We start from the raw sequence: 20707 nt of genomic DNA, 5'->3' as shown, positions 1-20707 counted from the left end.
AAAGCTAACAACATTTAGAATACATTTGTGGCACTAATCAAATTAAATTTATGTCAACTCTTCCTACATTTATATATACATGTATATATATATAGTGCCGGCTGTAAAATTGTGAGCCATTTAGACGTTCAGAATATTGATAAAAGCCATCGCACCCGATTCTAGATGATGGAAGAACGAATAACAAAAATGTTTTCAAGAAACACTTCTTTGAACTTTCATGCAAGCTTTAATGTGTCATATAAATGACAATCTCATCTTCGAAACTACGAAAGGACAGTTTCGTCCAATCCAAAAAATCGGCATCCGTTCAAATTTGGATCCGGATGGAACTTGATGAAGTCTGTCTCTGCTGATGTATATTAATACATCACACAAGCCAACAATTTGTTGACCACAACTTATTTTCATCTTATTTTTCGAGCTATCGTTGTTCTGACGTAACACTGTGACATTAGTGTTGGTAAATACGGGTATCGACCTTTAAACATGGACAAAACATCGACGTAATTTTATATTGACGTTAGCCTTTAAGAAAAGTAATAAAAACAATCAAAAGAAAATCAATCATTATTGTTTGGAGTGTTTGTGTGTGTGGTGGCTTATGCCATTTGCCATCTTTTACCTTGAAGATATACCTCCAAGCTATTGCCAATCAGAAAGTCACAGATTTAAAATAAAATAAAAACTTCCTAGAAACATTATAACAGAAGAAAAAAACAGGAATAAAATTTTAACACAAAATGGGTAAGTCACAGCTAGTTGGCTCCGGAAAATATTGTGCTTTTTTTCTCCTCTCCAACAGAGCGTTTAATTTAAAATTCAACAAGCTGTTGAAAATTGAGTTCTAAACAAATTTTTGAATCAACATTTGATCAACAGTTCAGTTTACAATGCTAAAAATTGACTCATAAGTCTCTATTTTCAACTGGGTAAAACTTTAATTCTACGTACACTGGCTCTAAATTGGAACGGGCTGCAGAAACATTAATGGAAACATGTCATGCAGGTGAGGCCCGTGCGGGGTTTGTCTTTGCCTTTGCCTGCATGTATATTTTTCACAAGCTTACAATGGCAAAAGTAAAGATTAGATCTACGAAACATTTCTGTGCATACATTGCCTAATATTTTATAAAATTATACATGAGTATATATGTACAGTATATCTTATATCTCGCTCTTCATTAATTGTGTAAAATAATTGTATAAAGAGTCACTGGATAATAATTTTTTTTATATTATGAACATTAAATACATTTTCATATTAAATGTGATGAAAATAAGTTTAGTAAAGCGAATGCAGAAAGACTGATTCAGTTTGGTAGGCGTTATCATTCAAAACAAAACATTTAGTACTTTAAGACCAAGGAGAAATTGATAGCAATAGTATGGTAAAGGGATTAGGAAAAAAAAACAAGATGTCAGCCTCCGATAGGTAATTTATTTCCGGGTTGATGTTTTTAGTTATTTTGTAGATATAACCTTTACATGGAAAAGGACAATGTATCATACTAAACAATATTGAAATTGTTTATTCAAGTTTTATAAATAATATTAGAAGATATTTATTTTGTAGTAGTTAAAGTAGAATATAATGAGTTTTCGCGATGGCATAAATTTATCAGGTCTAGGATTTCGTGAGATTTATGGACAAACCATAATATTTTTAATAAATTTTAAAGATTTTGCAATCCATAAATATATAGACATGAATTAGAAATTTGCTTTATTATTTTAAACTATAATTCGCAACTTTATAAATAAAGGTCATGAAACAAGTTTCATCTTTTTATGATGACTTTGAAGTTTTTGAAAAAAAAAATTGTAAGTGATCAAATTGTTTTGAAATTTACCATATATTTACAATTAATCATATAATTTATAACTTTATTCATTTCAGCATGCGGTTTTGAATTTTAATGCAACTTTTACTACTTTCAATCATTATGTCTGTAAATATACACATTGAAAAATCTATAAAATTAAGGATGGTCTATAAATCTTTAGACTGTTCCTAAATATCATGAAATCCTAGACCTGTTTATATGCCAAAATAATTTTAGATGTTTGTGATGTTTAAATTCCTGGGTATGTCTGGATAATACATGTGCAGACTACAATCAAATTACATAGTACTAATTTTATGTTGTCTGGTCTGGTTACTGGTCTGGGACCACCAAAACCGGACAACCACCAAACCCGGACGGCCCCGAAAATGTTTAATTTAGTAATTTCTTTCTTCAGTGGTTGTCAGTCACTTTTGTATCAACAGTAAATGCATGTTGCTTCTAAATTTAAGTAAATAAATTTATTTCAACCTCCGTAAATGGTAATATTTTAATGTCTATTTCAAGAATGTTGACGTTGAGAATGGGGGTCAAGAAAGAAATGCCTGACCTCAATTACCAACTACCAACGGCCCCGAAAATGTTTAATTTAGTAATTTCTTTCTTCAGTGGTTGTCAGTCACTTTTGTATCAACAGTAAATGCATGTTGCTTCTAAATTTAAGTAAATAAATTTATTTCAACCTCTGTAAATGGTAATATTTTAATGTCTATTTCAAGAATGTTGACGTTGAGAATGGGGGTCAAGAAAGAAATGCCTGACCTCAATTACCAACTATAATCATTTGCAGTGTAAACAATAGAATATCCAAAACCAGAGTCAGCATTTGTTGCTGAAATATTGTATATCATGTTAAAATAAAAAATAAAAACACCCAAGCTTTTATCTGAATTAAATCATGTCATGTACATATCTGTTCGGACACATGGTACTGTAGTGTAGACAATAGGGAACAATCTGAGATAAGCATCGTATACGTCACTGATAAGAGGCCTGTTCTAAAAATAGCCACATATCAATAAGTTTCGGACAAGGAAACTGGTTAATCTACATGTAGATTATACAACATAATGGTTACGAATACTTTCATTCACATTTCTCTCAATGGAAATGATGTTCCTGGAGTTAAACTTGCGTAAAGCATAATTGAGATGGTTTAAAACCATCAGGAAAATAAAGATGATATGGTGAAAAAGAAATAACTTTCGGGGCAATACTTTCCCTGCATGTCAACATTTGAGAAAAATGCCGGCGCTTGGCAATTTGTTTTTGTTTCACTGTTTATCAAAATTAGAAATGGTGATATGATATGGTATGATTTTAAGAAATTGGGACTAAAAATGAAAGTGCATCTTTCTGTTCCAGATATACATGTACCATACAAATTTTTTTTATATAAATACGTACGTAGATTGGAGATGTCATGAATCTATCCACCAAAGTGCTACGAGTATTAGATTATATAATGATTAATATCTTAACTCTTTAATAATTTTAGAATAAGCAAAACTCTGCATTTTTCCTATTTTTCCTAATAAAAAATGCCGATTCTAGTATTTATTTGTATACGTACATGCATGCTTGCATGTATATTTAAACTGAATTGACAATTGAGGTCCGTGATTTAACATACACTGTTTACGTACAGACAATAAAATACATTTGTTTTTTATTTTATGTCTCACACAAAATATTTTTGCATTTTTAAACTTTGTTTTATTGACAAGGTGTAAATTAAAGATGTATATATAGAGGTCAGAGCAGATTGTGACATATGTTTAAATTTAACTTAAAAAAGTACAGTGTGTAGTGTCCCTTTTCTTTTCACACAAAATTCCATTTCCAACTTGTTTGCTTTCTACAATTGTATTAAATATCTTAAAATATTGCATGTAAACAAAGTTAATATACGCTGATTAACATGATGTATAATGTGTACTCCCTAATCCCTTGTCCGAAAGTCAGTACAGGTGATGTAGTGGTGATAAGGTAAAATCTATTTTTAGAACAGTGTTACCTTCAGATCGAAGGCTATTTAGGTAATTTTGATACCCTCATTGTCGAGCGTCACATATAAGTGTCAATACAATCAGAAATAAACAAACTAGTGTGTTAAGTTAGGAGAAGAACCTTGCTGAACTGTGTCAAATTGTTGGTCTCTTAGGTTAAAAATTATGAAATCTGTACGGAAAAATGTTTAAAAAGCGTCAGGTTGATGGTCCCCGACCAGTAGACAGTTAAAAAGTATTAACATTTTAATCAGATTTCTATATTTTTATGTGTTCTAGAATTTGAATTAAAATAAAATATGCCTGCTTTACATGTCCACGTACTCGTACTGCTAGAATGACTGGGAGGACATTACAAAATATTTTCTGACTTTTTATGTTTCAGGAAAAATATTAGGAGGGAAAAAAGTGATGACTCATTTGTGTTTGTAAGATCAGTAGATGTGCTTGCAACAAGTCTTGCTGGGGATACATCAAGTAATACAAGAAACACAGAAGCAAATAAAGAAGATATACAAAATCAGGTGTTTTTTTCTCTCTTCAAAACTTGCTGAAATATATTGATTTCGCAAAACAACAATTTTCTTCATAACTACATGTAGATAAAGTTGCTAAAACATAAAGAAAAATTTCTTCACAACCTACTAAAGTATATGCATATTGATTTTCTTCACAACTTTCAGAATACATAAATGATGTACATTCTTCACAACTTACTGTCAGAGATACATGTATATATTTATTTTCTTCACATGTTTGTGTAATATAACATTTTTCTTCACATTTTGCTGGAACATAATACATGTATATAAAACCAATTTCTTCTGTAAGAATACATTTATTTCCTTCACAACTTATTTTTTATTTGATTTAATATAATTTTTTTTTTCTTTATCTAAATTTCAGTAAAACTTCATATTTTGACTCATTTAATATATTAAATAATCTTAAGTTATGATAGTAGTTCTTACTTGAAATTATAGAGTCAATTTATGGAGTCTAATATGTTTCAATCCAAAGAAGAGCACATCAAAATTTCATGCAATTAGATTATTAAAATGGCAAATTGTAAGCCTACCAATGCTACTCTGACAAAATTATAAAAAGGAATATCTACAGGCTACTATATGATATGGAGAGAGCATCATATTTATAATCTAGGGGTCACTGGTTTGATCCACATTTAATCCACATTCAAGGCAAAATTTATCCATGACATTGATGCAGAACATTTAGTCTAATTGGACATTTTTTCTCTTACTGATGATTTAGAAATCTTCATATGGGATTAATAACTAGTTACTTGCAGAGAAATTGGGAAAATACTGGTTAGTTATCCAGGGAATCTGGGTAGGTGGATCAACAGCCAAAAATGTGTTAAAACTGTGCATAAAAATCTGAAAAACAAACAAAATTATAATTTATCCTTCTTCAAAATTTTGACTTTTGGATTCACATTAATAATTATAAAGTTGAACCTTTGCAAATACATTTAGATATATAACCATTGTTTTCATTAATGATTATCTATAGCAGGTATCACCAATAAGTCAAAGGACAGAGCCATTGACCTTACAGAATTTCCAGAAATTTATAGATACAGATGGAAGACTGGTGGATGAGTCATTATTGAGGAGAACCGTGTTTTTAGGTAAACTTGGTATACTGTATGTTACATATGTATATCTATGCCATATTTTCTATTAATAGCATTCTCTATTACAGCTTTATCACATAGCTGTGGCACTTTTGTGACACCATAGAAATGTTTTAGCACAGCTGTGCATATATTTTGACGTGACATCATTTGCGTATTATAAACATAGCATTAAGAGGTGCTAAATGTTAGCATTATACTACAGGTGCAACACTGAAAAATGGTTCTTTTTCACTTCAAATGGTCTTTATTTTTGGTATGTGATAAATAGAATATTAAATTTGTGTAAGTTCATTATTAAATTTATTGAACTCATTGAATAAAATAATATCATGCTTGCCAGACAGACATCATGTAATGATAATTCATTTGCCACCAGATGCCTAACTTTGTTTTCAATACTGGTTTCAGGCGGTGTGGAACCGAACGCTAGAAGAGAAGTATGGCAGTATTTGTTTGCTCTTTATCCATGCTCTTCAACAAGGAGGTAAGAGTTTGCTGTATGATGTAAAATTTACATATGTTGTTAACCTTTAACCTTAAAACTAGAGAATTAAACAAAATGGCTGTAGACCTAAAGGCCCATTATGCTTCAGTAGTGCTATCAGTTTTATTTCTCAAAAAACTTTTTCATTTTTGGTATCTTATACAGTTTGAAAAAAAAATCACATTTGCCATATAGTTTAACCATGTATGCTTATTTTGCTTTGTTGGCAATTAATAACAAAACCAATTGGTATAATTATAATGAATGAGAATTTTGTATGGAAGTAAAAATAGTACCGTGGTACTTTGTTTACATTTTGCAATTTTTAGACCCATAATTGCAAATTCAGCATGTTAATCACAATAACATGCTTTAAATCCATTTGTAGATTACTAAATAAAAAAATGTTTGACATTTCTAAAGAATTTAATGAATATGGAATTCTGAGGCATAATGTGGCTTTAAAAAACAGCTAGCATATTAATCAACTTAAAAAGAATAATGCTTCATTGCATAGGTGGATGATTGTTTTTAATGTAAACTCATCGGAAAGTCAGGTCAGGTTGATTAAAGTCTATTATGATTTATTTTCTCATCAAATTGATACATAAAGTCAGGGCTTCCTTCCTTTAGTGGAAGTTTGGGAGTCATTTACTCCCGATTTTGACTTGTGACTTCCAAAATTTAAGGCTTTTCCTTCTTTACCTATATAATGTGACTTTCAATGTCAAGCATTTTCAGTCTCTTTCAAATTTTGGAACTTAATGGAAGCTCTGCATAAAGTTTGTTATGTTTGGACGGACATGAACTTTGACCCTTGACCTGCTGAATTTTTATAATGGACTTGCCCTGCTTGGAGTTTGGACTAGTTCATTTAGATTTTAAGGGATTTCAATAAAATTCAAAATTAAGCAGTACAAAGCCTGGTCAGACTGCACAGATACTGCATAATCATTATTATTCATGGGGCACAGATTATCGTGTTTTTTAATGGATAGATCAATCACCGAATTCCAAATCCAACAAAATCTTATTTTGTTTGCGATCAATTATTTTTATTATGTTATTTTGCATTTTACTTTTTTTACACAAACCCTAAATTTTAGAATACACAAAAAACATCTTCTTTGACAAATTTTCAGAACATTTTCCCAGAGTCATTTTTATTTTGAAAATGGCACAAAGATGAAAAGCGTTGCAATGCTTTCCTCTCAAATCAGGCTGAGAATTGCACTTAATTTAGATTGTCAATTTAATTCGGAACATATTCATTTATTATTCTTTGCAAAATTGTCCATTTTAAGTGCTTAACTTGATCTATGTAAGAATTTCAAATTTTATGTTTCTAGGCTTTTTGACCTCAGTGGAGTTCCTTTAAGATGTTAAATTGATTATTTCAGGGAGAGGGAAGTATTATTATTGGATTATATTGTCAAATATAATGAGATGAAGTCTAGATGGAAAACATTACTAGTTCTTAGTGCTAAACCAGGAGGTAAGTCTAACAGATACATATGAAAGCTATGGTGTATAATGATATGTATTTGTATGTATGTAATTGCTGGACACAACTGACAAAGACCAATATCTCAAGCATGGATTCTGTTGAATTACTTTCCTTTTTAATGTTGTACAATATACCCCATTTAGCTATAACGTGCTTTCACTAACTTAAATGATGTAATGTTTCTGTAAAGTATACTCTTACTTTTTTCATCTTAAACCATTTAAATTTATTTATACTAACAGTACAGAATGATATTCAAAAACCTTTTTTGTCGTGTTTTCAAATATTTCTCATGTCAGAAAGAAAATGTTTGCTTATCCTTTTTATTACCTTTATTCGAAGCAACCAAGTTTGAGCAAGGTCTGGTGGCCAGGTACCAGCTAGAAAATCCACAGAACGGTTTACAGAGCCCGACACTGGAAACCAGTGACCCTCTAGCCAATGTTGAAAACCTCAGTATTAATGTTGAAGCCGCGCAGGCCGACAGCATGGAATCAGATTTCAATGCACTGTCCAAAAACTGTAAATTTTTAGATTTCAACAGCGAAGAGACTAAACAGAAAATAGAATTTATGAAAATACAGTCACAGGTATGAGTTAATTTACTAAATTTGTTAATCTTCAATATGCTTTTTTTTGTGTGTAAAAATTTACCCTACCATGGTGGTCATTAGGACTGGAGGTAGCTGTGGGCCAAAATGACTGTTTCAAATCTTTGTTGATTGTAATAAAACTAAAAATGACCGCCAGGTTGTGATAAAACCAAAATAGACTGCCTCAAATTCAAAATGGACCGTCTCTTTACAGACATTGATTGTTATACTTTGTCATAACCATTCTATTAGCTTGACTATTTGTATTTAAACACAATTATATGTGTGAACCATATCTTCATTTTGATTAATTGTTATATAACTTCGAATCCTAAATGACCTTTACCTAAAATATCAAATTAAAAATTTTTGGAATTTTTAGCTCGACTATTTGATAAGAATAAGTAGAGCTATTGTAGTCACCCGAGCGTCGGCGTCCGCGTCGGCGTCGGCGTAACCACTTATGTTAAAGTTTTTGTAATAGTTTAAATATTTTCAAAGTCCATTGACATATGGCTTTGAAACTTTGCACACTCGTTCACCATCATTACCCCAACCTGTAAACAGGAGGAGGTAACTGTATCAAGCATTTTGACAGAATTATGCCCCTTTTTAGCTCGACTATTCGATAAGAATAAGTAGAGCTATTGCAGTCACCCGAGCGTCGGCGTCGGCGTAACCACTTATGTTAAAGTTTTTGTAATAGTTCAAATATTTTCAAAGTCCATTGACATATGGCTTTGAAACTTTGCACACTTGTTCACCATCATGACCCAAACTTGTAGACAGGAGAAGGTAACTCTATCAAGCATTTTGAAAGAATTATGCCCCTTTTTCGACTTAGAATTTACGTTAAAGTTTTTGTAATAGTTCAAATATTTTCAAAGTCCATAGACATATGGCTTTGAAACTTTGCACACTTGTTCACCATCATGACCCCAACCTGTAGACAGGAGGAGGTAACTCTATCAAGCATTTTGACAGAATTATGCCCCTTTTTCGACTTAGAATTTACGTTAAAGTTTTTGTAATAGTTCAAATATTTTCAAAGTCCATTGACATATGGCTTTGAAACTTTGCACACTTGTTCAACATCATGACCTCAACCTGTAAACAGGAGGAGGTAACTCTATCAAGCATTTTGACAGAATTATGCCCCTTTTTCGACTTAGAATTTACGTTAAAGTTTTGTAATAGTTCAAATATTTTCAAAGTCCATTGACATATGGCTTTGAAACTTTGCACACTTGTTCAACATCATGACCCAAACCTGTAAACAGGAGGAGGTAACTCTATCAAGCATTTTGACAGAATTATGCCCCTTTTTCGACTTAGAATTTATGTTAAAGTTTTTGTAATAGTTCAAATATTTTCAAAGTCCATTGACATATGGCTTTGAAACTTTGCACACTTGTTCACCATCATGACCCCAACCTGTAAACAGGAGGAGGTAACTGTATCAAGCATTTTTTTTACTATCAAGCACTAAGAATAGTCGAGCGTTGCTGTCCTACTGACAGCTCTTGTTCGACTTAGAATTTACGTTAAAGTTTTTGTAATAGTTCAAATATTTTCAAAGTCCATTGACATATGGCTTTGAAACTTTGCACACTTGTTCACCATCATTACCCTAACCTGTAAACAGGAGGAGGTAACTGTATCAAGCATTTTGACAGAATTATGCCCCTTTTTCTACTTAGAATTTACGTTATAGTTTTTGTAATAGTTCAAATATTTTCAAAGTCCATTGACCTATGGCTTTTAAACATTGCACACTTGTTCACCATCATTACCCCAACCTGTAAACAGGAGGAGGTAACTGTATTAAGCATTTTTTTTTACTATCAAGCACTAAGAATAGTCAAGCGTTGCTGTCCTACCGACAGCTCTTGTTACCATTTGTTATATGCTTGGAATCAATTCATTTTTATTTCATATTTTGTTAAGTAGCATAAGTTTTTGCATATTCTGTTGTCTTTCACTTAGCATTTATATTATACACACAGAATATGTTTTGTTACAGGTCTATGTGAATCGATGTAAGATCGATGTTACGGGAATGAAGAATTATTTACGACTTATAGACAAAGATGTTCCTAGAACAGATAGAGATGTGCCATACTTTAAGTAAGTCTTTCCTTCTCTCATCATTGTTTATAATTTAATAAACTCAACAAAAACTAAGAGTCAGGTTAAGCTATGAGGGTATATGGATATTTCAAATATATACTGTGAATTCACTTAAATTTCATGGGCATGAACTATGTGATTCGTGGTTTTAACAAAAAAGACAAATTTCGTGTGTTTTTGAATTTGTGAGTTGTCTGCTTTTGCAAAAAGTGTAAAATGCAAAAAATTTAATGCAAAATAAAATTACAACAGACAAAATATGTGATTAAACTTAAATTTGTGGATAGATGTATCCACAAAAAATTCCACGAAAAAATAATGATTTTGCAGTACAGCTTGGTAGCCAGGAAAAAGGTTAGTATACACGGTTGTGAAGAAAACTTGTAGCTTTATTTTATGCAGACTCAAGTCTGCTTAAGGGAATTATGCAATACTTATATAAACATTAGCAAAATCTATGTGCTTTAATAGCTTTCAAATGTAGCTGACTAATAGTAAACATTTTTCTGTATCTTTTCAGGGAATCTACCTCCAATCAGCTGTCCATGTTACGCGATATTTTGATAACATATGCAACATTTCATCCGGACATAGGCTATGCCCAGGGTATGAATGACATACTCGCCAGATTCTTGTACGTCTTTGATTCTGAGGTATGCTGTATTTTAAGCTCGTCTTTTACGGGGAAAATGTCAAGCAATTATGATAACTGGGATGTTGTTGTTGTTTTCGTCACATCTTCAATACTGCCATCATGCAAAAACTTCAATATAGCCCATTGTTCAAACATTTTAAGAGTTATCAACTTGAAATACTTGCTTTATCATGACAAGGTGCATTTTTTAGACAAGCAGCATAATTCTGAAGGCAATACTTTTTGAGTTATGCCCCTCTTTAACTAAGAATTTTAAACAGACAAGTTTAACATTACATATTGTCTCCATAGTGAAATAACTGGTTAACTTGAATTAAATTTAGAGGGACTTTACCTGTTACTGCACTAAGATGGCAATATGGTGCTCATGTTGTACACATATTTTCTAGAGAAGCAAATGTTTTTGCCCGCATTCGTATTACATAATTGCTGGTGGGGTTTTTTTTTTTGCCATATACAAATGTATTGTCATATATTTGTCAGGTGATTACATGTATGTTGTATCAGTTTAGCAAGTGAATCTGAAGTAAAGTTTAAATCTGAAAGTGACATTATGCCCATCCACTGGTATTTATTGAGTGAAAAGGTGAAAGTCAAAATAAGTTAACTTTTTGTCATAATTCTTTTCAATTTTATAACTTTCATGTACTTTGCATGAACAAGTACATACTCGCATGGCCCAAGGAAGTTTCTATAAATATCCATTGTAATTTACCTGTAACTTTCAATTTTAAAATAGTGCGACAGTCTTTTCATATTTTAGGCAGATTTATATTTCATCTGAAACATTTCTGAATATCAACTGTTGATCAGTTACAATTATAAAGGCCAATCTTGTAAATTATATAGTCAAATTAGCTCTGCTTGACATTGAAAAAAAAATGACTTAAGTGTAAATCTTAAGCTAAGATTAAAGAAAATTGTAAATAAATAAATAAAAGGGTAATTTTTTTAATTTTTGTTGACGTTATTTAGGTTGAGGCATTCTGGTGTTTTAATAACTATTTAGAGAAGATAAAAGAAGATTTCCTTGAAGTTGGAATGATAAATAAGATAGGTAAGTTTGTTCAGTAACTTCAGTCAATAATATGAACTTATTATAACATCTCTTTGTGTAATAACCACATAAACAAATTTAAAGCCTGACCTGTCTAAAAGAAGGTCCTGTTTAATGAAATGGGCAACTGAGGTCTTCTTCCATCAGTATAGCTTGAAAGACACCAAATGACATTTACAGTGTACATTGAAGGTTGGAGTTAAAATCGCCCCCAAAAATGGTTTGTAAAATTTGCCGCCAGTTGTATAGGACATTTTGAAAATTGAAGTAAAATTGTCATTTAAGATTAATGTTAACTCACTAGTATATGAGTGGGGTGCCTGACCGAGTGGTTAAGATTGTTGACTTCAAACCACTTGCCCCTCACTGCTGTGGGTTTGAATCCTGACAGGGACTTTGGATTCTTTCATGTGATGAAGCTATCTAGCTAGCTTATGCAACATCGGTGGTTCTACTCAGGTGCCCGTTTGTGCCTGAAATAAGACCTGAGGTCTTCCTCCACCAGTAAAGCTGGAACGTCACCATATGGCCTATACTGTATTGGTGCGATGTAAAAACCCAATCAAACAAATTAACAAACTAGTACATGATCTAACTTTTATCATCTATGGCTGTTTTATAAAAAATATAGTTCTATGTTTCACTTTTAGATGATGATTAAGTTAAGTTGTTGTACAGACAAAGTACAATGTACATGTATTTAAACTTAAAGACTTCTTGATTATTCATTGATTTGCTATATATTTTATCACCCATATCACCTGTGTCAAGGTCAATGGCTCTGTAAATATCAGGATCTGAACTGTGTAGCACATTTTATTTGTTGTAGAGTTGGTGAGAAAGCTGTTATTAGAGATGGACTCACCTTTACTTGAACATCTTCAGAGACATGATCTTGGTGATCTTCTCTTTTGTCATAGGTAAGTTACCATGCCAACCTCATTTTGTCATAGATAAGTTACTATGACAACCACTTTTTGTCATGGGTAAGTTACTATGACAACCTCTTTTTGTCATAGATAAGTTACTATGGCAATCACTTTTTGTCATGGGTAAGTTACTATGACAACCTCTTTTTGTCATAGATAAGTTACTATGGCAATCACTTTTTGTCATAGGTAAGTTACTATGACAACCTCTTTTGTCATAGATAAGTTACTATGACAACCTCTTTTTGTCATAGGTAAGTTACTATCACAGGTAAGTTGCCATGTCAACTTCATTTTGTCATAGGAAAGTTACCTTGCCAATCTCTTTTTGTCATAGGTAAGTTACCATGCCTACCTCTTTTTTGTCATAGGTAAGTTACTGTACCAACCTCTTTTGTCATAGGTAAGTTACCTTGAAAACATCATTTATCAGAGAAAAATTACCTTGCCACATCATTTTGTCAAGGGAATGAATGGTAAGGCTCAGTAATATGAGAGTTTGCATGTAAGGAAGTAGTTGTGAGTACATATTTCAGGCAGGATTGTATATTTCCAGAGGAATTTGCACTTTTAAGTTTTATAAGTTTTAAACAATTGTTAAAGTGAATTGGTCTATATTGGAAGGTCTGTTATACAATAGATTATAATGTTGATAGTAATTAGTATAAGACATTACAACAAACCATAGAATAATTATATATGGGTGTTGTTGGCAAATGTGAGATACATGATCTGATATGCGTATAAATTTTTATAGCAGATAAATGATAATAAATTGTTCTGGAACAAAATTTTTTAATTATTAAATATTCAGTAATGTTCATTCTAAATCACTTAAACCTTTTTCAAGAAGTATTTTATAAATGATATCCAAATGATACATTTCTATTGTTTTTAATCAATATTTGAAATGTTCAATGAATATTACGTCCATTGTATACCAATCCACTTTAAAGTATACAAAGATATAGATTTTCAATTTTTTTTTGTAGACCAATTCACTTTAAAGAATACAAAGATATAGATTTTCAGATTTTTTGTAGACCAATCCACTTTAAAGAGTATACAAAGATTTAGATTTTCAGAATTTTTTTTGTAGACCAATCCACTTTAAAGAACACAAAAATATAGATTTTCAATTTTTTTATTTTGTTTATACATATTACAGATGGTTGTTACTTGGGTTTAAGAGAGAGTTTAGTTTTATGGACTCACTACGTGTGTTTGAGATCTTGAGTAGTCATCATTTAGAGCTTTCATCTATAGAGGCAGAAACTGCTAAAAGAAAACAAGCTATGAAAGAGTTTGTTAGGCAAGGTTAGTAAAATGCTCTTTTAAATATTTAACCTGGCTATGACAAGCTACCTTATCGTTGGTAGTTAAACTCCTTTATAAACTCATACACAGCTGTAAAACCTATATTAGACTTGACTAGTGCCTCGTCCAATTTAAAACTATATTGAACAAGGCACTAGCCAAGTCCGATATAGGTTTTATGGCTGTGTATTCCTCAAATATAATTCAGTATTGTACTTAACCATGTATAATAACCTCCTCAAATTGTATTAGACTGTATAAGGTAACATGATTAATTTGTACAATTTCAACTTTGATTTATACATGTACATGTTTACAGTTTTCCCTTTGATTTTAATATACAGCTACAATTTTCCATTTGATTTATACATGTTTACAACTTTCCTTTTGATTTGATACTTATACATGTACAATTTTTACTTTGATTTAACATGCATGTACGATTTTCACTTTGATGTAACATACATGTTAAATTTTTTATTTGATGTATACATGTACAATTTTAACTTTGATGTAACATACATGTACAATTTTCACTTTGATTTGTACATTTACACAATGTCATGCAAATATGTAACTGTTCTAATGTTAATTACTAAACACATGTAAAATAAGAAAATAGGGCGCGCAAGACCAAGTGGTTAAAAGGTTGTAGACTTCGAACCACTTGCCCCTCACCAATATAGATCAAATCCTGCCAGAAACTTTAGATTCTTTCATATGAGGAAGCTAGCTAACTGAACATCCATGTTTCTCCTCAGGTGCCCCCTAATTATCCCCCACCGATGGAATCGGGAGGGGGATATAGTTTTGGCGTTGTCCGTCCGTCCGAATTTCGTTTCCTGAGTAGTTCTCTACAACTACTGGCTGGAATTCAACCAAACTTTATGGGAATCATCAATATCAAGAGGAGATGCGAATATCGTCGGCTTGTTTCAGTCCGACCCTTTAACTCAGAGTTATGGCCCTTTATTAGTTATGTAGTATGCATATAGAGTAAAAATCGTTTCCGAAGTAGTTCTCTGCAACTACTGGCTGGAATTCAACGAAACTTTATGGGAACCTTCAATACCAAGAGGAGATGCGCATATCGTCGGCTTGTTTGGGTCAGACACTTTAACTCAGAGTTATGGCCCTTGATTAGTTATGCATATGGAGTAAAAATCGTTTCCGGAGTAGTTCTCTGCAACTACTGGCTGGAATTCAACGAAACTTTATGGGAATCATCAATATCAAGAGGAGATGCGCATATCGTCGGCTTGTTCTAGTCAGACCCTTTAACTCAGAGTTATGGCCCTTGATTAGTTATGTAGTATGCATATAGAGTAAAAATCGTTTCCGCGCTACTTCTCTGCAACTACTGGCTGGAATTCAATGAAACTTTATGGGAACCTTCAATACCAAGAGGAGATGCGCATATCGTCGGCTTGTGAGGGTCAGACACTGTAACTCAGAGTTATGTCCCTTGATTACTTATGCAGTATCCATATAGAAAAATATTTGTTTCCTCGCTACTTCTCTGCTACTACTGGCTGGAATTCAATGAAACTTTATGGGATACTAAGAGGAGATGTGCATATAGTTGCCTTGTTCCAGTCAGATACTTATAACTCAGATTTATGGCCCTTGATTAGTTATGTAGTTTGCATACATCTCATTGGCATTTCCAGATTTTACTATTTAACACAAAGTTATGGCTCTGTTATTGCCCTGAATATTCATCAAGTTCAAAGAATATTACTGTTTATGCCATGATTAATATATAAATAAAGCCTTATGTCTTCAGTTGTTGTTTTAATAATAACCAGTACTCGGCGGGGGATATAAATTCAACGAATTTGCTTGTAAAATAATGCACTGAGGGGCATCTGAGGACTCCCCCCTCCAACTGATATCCACCAGTACAACTGAAAAGTCGCCATATGACCTGTACTGCGTTCATGCTATGTTAAACTTAAACTGAAATTAAAAAAAAAATGCACTAATACAACTGGGAAGTCCCCATATGACCTCCTCTGTGTTTGTGCAGTATAAGAACAAAACAAAAACAAAAAATAAAGAGATATTGTACATGTATATGTATATATGACCACCAGGTGGCGTAACCAGGACAGAGCCTATTGATACGGAGGCAGAATACACGTTTGAGCTGTTTATGTGTGTAGCATTGCTAGAAACGTGTAGAGATAAATTGTTCCGATGTTACGATGCTGCGATGGTGTTTGAGTGTATAAATAAGTAAGTACCTTGTTCAATGAAAGACTTCCTGTCAGAAATTCTATACACGTACAAATGTATGTCTTTTGGACTGAATGGAAATAATTAAAAATTACAACTTGAAAGAAATAAAAGAATAGAGCTAAAACTTAGTTATATTTAAGTTTAAATATGATAGTGTTTGAATGTAGGAATTCGTATGTATAAGGTACATATTATATTTTTTCACACATATGTTTACAATGTAGTTAATTTTATCGTGATAATGGTCTATTACTGAATGGAAATAATTAAGTTAAGAGATTTCTATTACAACAGGTAACAAATAAGATGTAAAATTTGATGAATGTTTTATTAAATATAATTAATAATGATATGTGTTTTATATGTTTCAGTTTGGAAATAAATCTGGATTCAATTCTAGAGCAGTCGGAACAGCTGTTCTTCAGATACTGTAAAAAGACAGTGGAAAATAGTTTTCAAATCGTAGACACTCCTCTTGTACGCAGATGACCATACACAGAAATTATGCTGATGTTATATGTGTTCACATATGATAGGGAAAACTACACAGCCCAGAATGTGTTGTTGAATTCCATCGTAGACTTGTTAAACAAGTCAGCAAAAATTTTGTTAAGAACAAAATTTGCGGTTCCACCATGCACTATCTACAAGTTAATTGATTCTGCAATGTACTTTTTATGCCCCCACAAAGTGGGGAGCATATAGCGTTGCACTTGTCCGTCCGTCCGTACGTCTGTCCGTACGTCCCGAAATCTTGTGAACGCAACTTCTCTTAAACCGGATGGCAGAGTTTGCTTAAACTTCCAGGGATAAACAACCTTAATGTGTAGATGGTAGTAAAGGAAGGAATTTTTGCTGCGACCAAATTTAACAGAATTATGGCCCTTTGTTGATTTTTTCACTATATACTATGTAGAAATTTTGTGAACGCAACTCCTCTTAAACCGGATGGCAGATTTTGCTTAAACTTCCAGGGATAAACAACCTTAATGTGTAGATGGTAGTAAAGGAAGGAATTTTTGCTGCGACCAAATTTAACAGAATTATGGCCCTTTGTTGATTTTTTCACTATATACCATATAGAAATTTTGTGAATACAACTCCTCTTAAACCGGATGGCAGATTTTGCTTAAACTTCCAGGGATGAACAACCTTAATGTGTAGATGGTAGTAAAGGAAGGAATTTTTGCTGCGACCAAATTTAACAGAATTATGGCCCTTTGTTGATTTTTTCACTATATACCATAAAGAAATTTTGTGAACGCAACTCCTCTTAAACCGAATGGCAGATTTTTATAAAAAGTTCCACATAAAAATCTTACATACAGAATGATATCCATGCTCTTGTTTACGAGTACATCTGTACAGTGGGGGCATCCGTGTCCTTTGGACACAGTTCTAGTTACAAGAGTATTAATTCCAACACTTGTTGTTGGCTTTGTACAAGATAATTTCTTCCTCCATGTGCTTTGTAAAAAATTTTTGTGTTTTTAAGGTAACTTAATCCACCATGTGCTTTGTATAAGGTTATGAATTCAACCATGTGTTGTGCATGTGATAAATGATTCCTTAAAGTGTAATGTTTAAGAAATTTATTCCAATATATGCTTTGTATAAGATTATCAATATCAGCATGTGTTTTGTACAAGGTAATTGATTCCACCATGTGCTTTGTGAAAGATTATTGATTCCACCATGTGCTTTGTGAAAGATTATTTATTTTACTATGTGCTTTGTACAAGTTAATGAATTCCACCATGCACTTTGTACAAGATTTTTTGATTCCTCCATGTGTTTTTTGTAAAAGATTTTTTGTTAAATGTATGTACAAGGTAACTTAATCCACCATGTGCGTTGTATAGTATTATGAACTCAACAATGTGCTTTGTTAAAGATACTAGATTCAACTGTGTGTTTTGTATATGATAATAGATTTCTAAATGTGATATGTACAAGAATATTGATTAAAAAATCATGCTTTGTACAAGATTATTAATTCCGCCATGTGCTATATAAAATATTATTGATAACTTTAACTTCCATGTGTTATGTACAATATTTTTGATTCCACCATGTGCTTTGTACAAGATTATTGATTCCTTCATGTGCTTTGTACAAGAATAATTATTCCACTTTGTGCCATATAAAAAATTATTGATTACTTTAACTTCCATGTGCTTTGTACAAGATTATTAATTTGGCCATGTGTTTTGTATAATTAATTGATTAAGATAAGTTATTCACATGGAGGCAGTAGTTGTTTTTTTTTACAAGCCTTTGATTCGAAATTATATTCATTTTTGAAGAATTGATTTTATTGTGTATGTCTTAGAACTTGATATGAACCAATTAGGCTAATTTATGAAAATTTGGCTATTTTTCTTCTGTAAGTTGAGAGGAAATAGCCTGCTGGGAGCAACTGATCCTACCAGTGCAAACCAATGATGCGGGCTTGTTCTTTGCCATCTGATCATGGTCTGCCCCGTTGATTATTCAGCCTGTGCATATTTTGAAATTTTCCCTAAAAGTGATGAATGGTTCGATGGACAAGTCCATTAAAGGAATTAAGGTTGGCAGTAGCACATGAAATACAAATGCCACCAGTATAGAGCCATGCACATCAATTCAGTCTGAATACATTCTTAATATTTTGAATGATAAAATTCTGAAATCCCTCTAACTCACAATGGTCAGTTTCTAATTAAAAAACTGGACAAGTTCATTATACATTGTCAGGAGGTTTATGTTTTATATTTCACTTCAGTCTTGTAGCTGTGATTTAATTCAGAGGTTTCTTATTCTAGACAGGACATGTAAATTACTAGTTTTGAGCAGAGAAAATGTTACAGTGCAGAATTTTTCTGTTTCTTTTATAATGATTTTCTACACCAGGAGATACTCTGCTCAGAATTTTTGATACTTAACATCTCCATTATTTTAATTTTAGATAATTTTTAAAAACTTGTAGTAATTAACATTCTGTTTAAAGACCTTTCCTACAGTTTCTTAAAGGGACTCCTCTGGAGTATTTTGACACGACAGGACTTGAAATATTGTCCCGAGATTTGTGTTCCATTTGATGTCTGTCTGGACCAATATCTCGTGTGGAAATTTTCTTATCATTCCTTCACCCTGTTTACTGGAATAATCATTTTTATTGCCAAAAATGTTGACCTAGAAATGGAAAGCCTCAAATGGGGCTAGGAATTGCACAATAATAGACTATCAGTTTGATTTTGAGTATATTTTTTATAACCTTTGAAGACTTCTCTATTGTAAGTACTTTACTTGATATTTGTAAGAATTTCAAATTCTATGTTTTTTAGGCTTTCTGGCCTCAGGGGAGCTCCCTTTTTTTTCATAGATTTTCAAGAGATTCAGTTTTTATATACATGATATATGTAAATGTTCAGGGTAACATTATAATAATCAAAACGTTTAATTAATCAAATGATCTCGGTGTGTATTTTGGAAAATACCTCATTTTAAGATTTTATTTTTTTTTTTAAGAAGAATAGAAATTAGTTATTTGGTAGATATTTATGGCTATTGAAAGTTAAAATGAATTGGCCTACAACTATAATAGCAATAAAAAAGTATCATGTGGATAATCTTATGAAATATTTCAGGAAAACAAAATATTGAAAGATTTCAAAAGTGATTTATTATGCACATATATATATCGTGAACAATAATATTTCTTAAATTCGATTTTGATAATTTGTTTAAACTTGAGTTTGTTGGCCATGTTCTTAACAGTTCTAAACGTTTTGTATGTAACATTATAGGTACAGGGTGCCAGTATTAACTTATTAGCTCATCTGTTTTGAAGAAATAGTCGAGCTCTCATGATCGCAGCGACGTCGTTGTTCAAAATCTTTAATGAAGCCCATTACTTGAACATTTTTAAAACTATCATTATAAAACTTGGAATACTTGTTTATTATGACAAGGCAGAGCAGTTTGACAAGGGGCATCATTCTGACAGTTGTATTGACGGAGTTATGCGCCTTTTGAACTTAGAATGTTTAACAGACGAGCGTTAATACTGCATGTCGTGCTCTTGTTTTTAAGTTATATTTATATTTATTTATTGTTTTTTATGTTGTAAACATGCTTTTGTTTATTTAAAGGAGATTATCAAAGCAGTGCATATTTCAATGTTATCAGTCTTCTTTATTCAAGAACACTGTAAGTGATTTTTGTATATAATTGTTTTTGTTTTGTTAAACTTGTTATTGATTTGTGTCATAAAAAAATTAAAAGGCAATAAAATCA

At 32.0% G+C, this 20707-nt stretch overlaps 1 protein-coding gene across 2 annotated transcripts; it reads left to right on the top strand.

The window, feature by feature from the left end:
• Window positions 1-1351: 1351 nt before the first annotated feature.
• On the top strand, window positions 1352-20707 carry LOC132726558 (TBC1 domain family member 15-like). 2 transcript variants are annotated; one of them, XM_060711896.1, is made up of 13 exons: window positions 1352-1435; window positions 4242-4380; window positions 5393-5507; window positions 5925-6000; window positions 7401-7495; window positions 7850-8097; window positions 10124-10227; window positions 10751-10883; window positions 11861-11942; window positions 12772-12862; window positions 14040-14188; window positions 16285-16426; window positions 16801-20707. In XM_060711896.1, exons 1-13 carry the CDS (start codon window positions 1389-1391, stop codon window positions 16916-16918), a joined length of 1539 nt encoding a protein of 512 aa, XP_060567879.1. In that variant the 5' UTR covers window positions 1352-1388; the 3' UTR covers window positions 16919-20707. The 2 variants fall into 2 exon arrangements, with proteins under 2 accessions (XP_060567879.1, XP_060567878.1); XM_060711895.1 differs by having other exon boundaries at window positions 5390-5507.

This window comes from Ruditapes philippinarum, unplaced genomic scaffold (genome assembly GCF_026571515.1).
Source record: "Ruditapes philippinarum isolate M1 unplaced genomic scaffold, ASM2657151v2 ctg955_1_1_1_1, whole genome shotgun sequence".
NCBI lineage: Eukaryota > Metazoa > Mollusca > Bivalvia > Venerida > Veneridae > Ruditapes > Ruditapes philippinarum.
This window is presented reverse-complemented; position numbering and strand designations above follow the sequence as displayed.

Excerpts from the sequence above, each read along its gene's own strand:
- LOC132726558 (XM_060711895.1), top strand. The coding sequence starts at position 1,389 with ATGGTAAAGGGATTAGGAAAAAAAAACAAGATGTCAGCCTCCGATAG. Across the intron at positions 12,863-14,039 it reads GATCTTCTCTTTTGTCATAG|ATGGTTGTTACTTGGGTTTA; the intron begins GTAAGTTACCAT and ends TACATATTACAG. Across the intron at positions 16,427-16,800 it reads GTGTTTGAGTGTATAAATAA|TTTGGAAATAAATCTGGATT; the intron begins GTAAGTACCTTG and ends TATATGTTTCAG.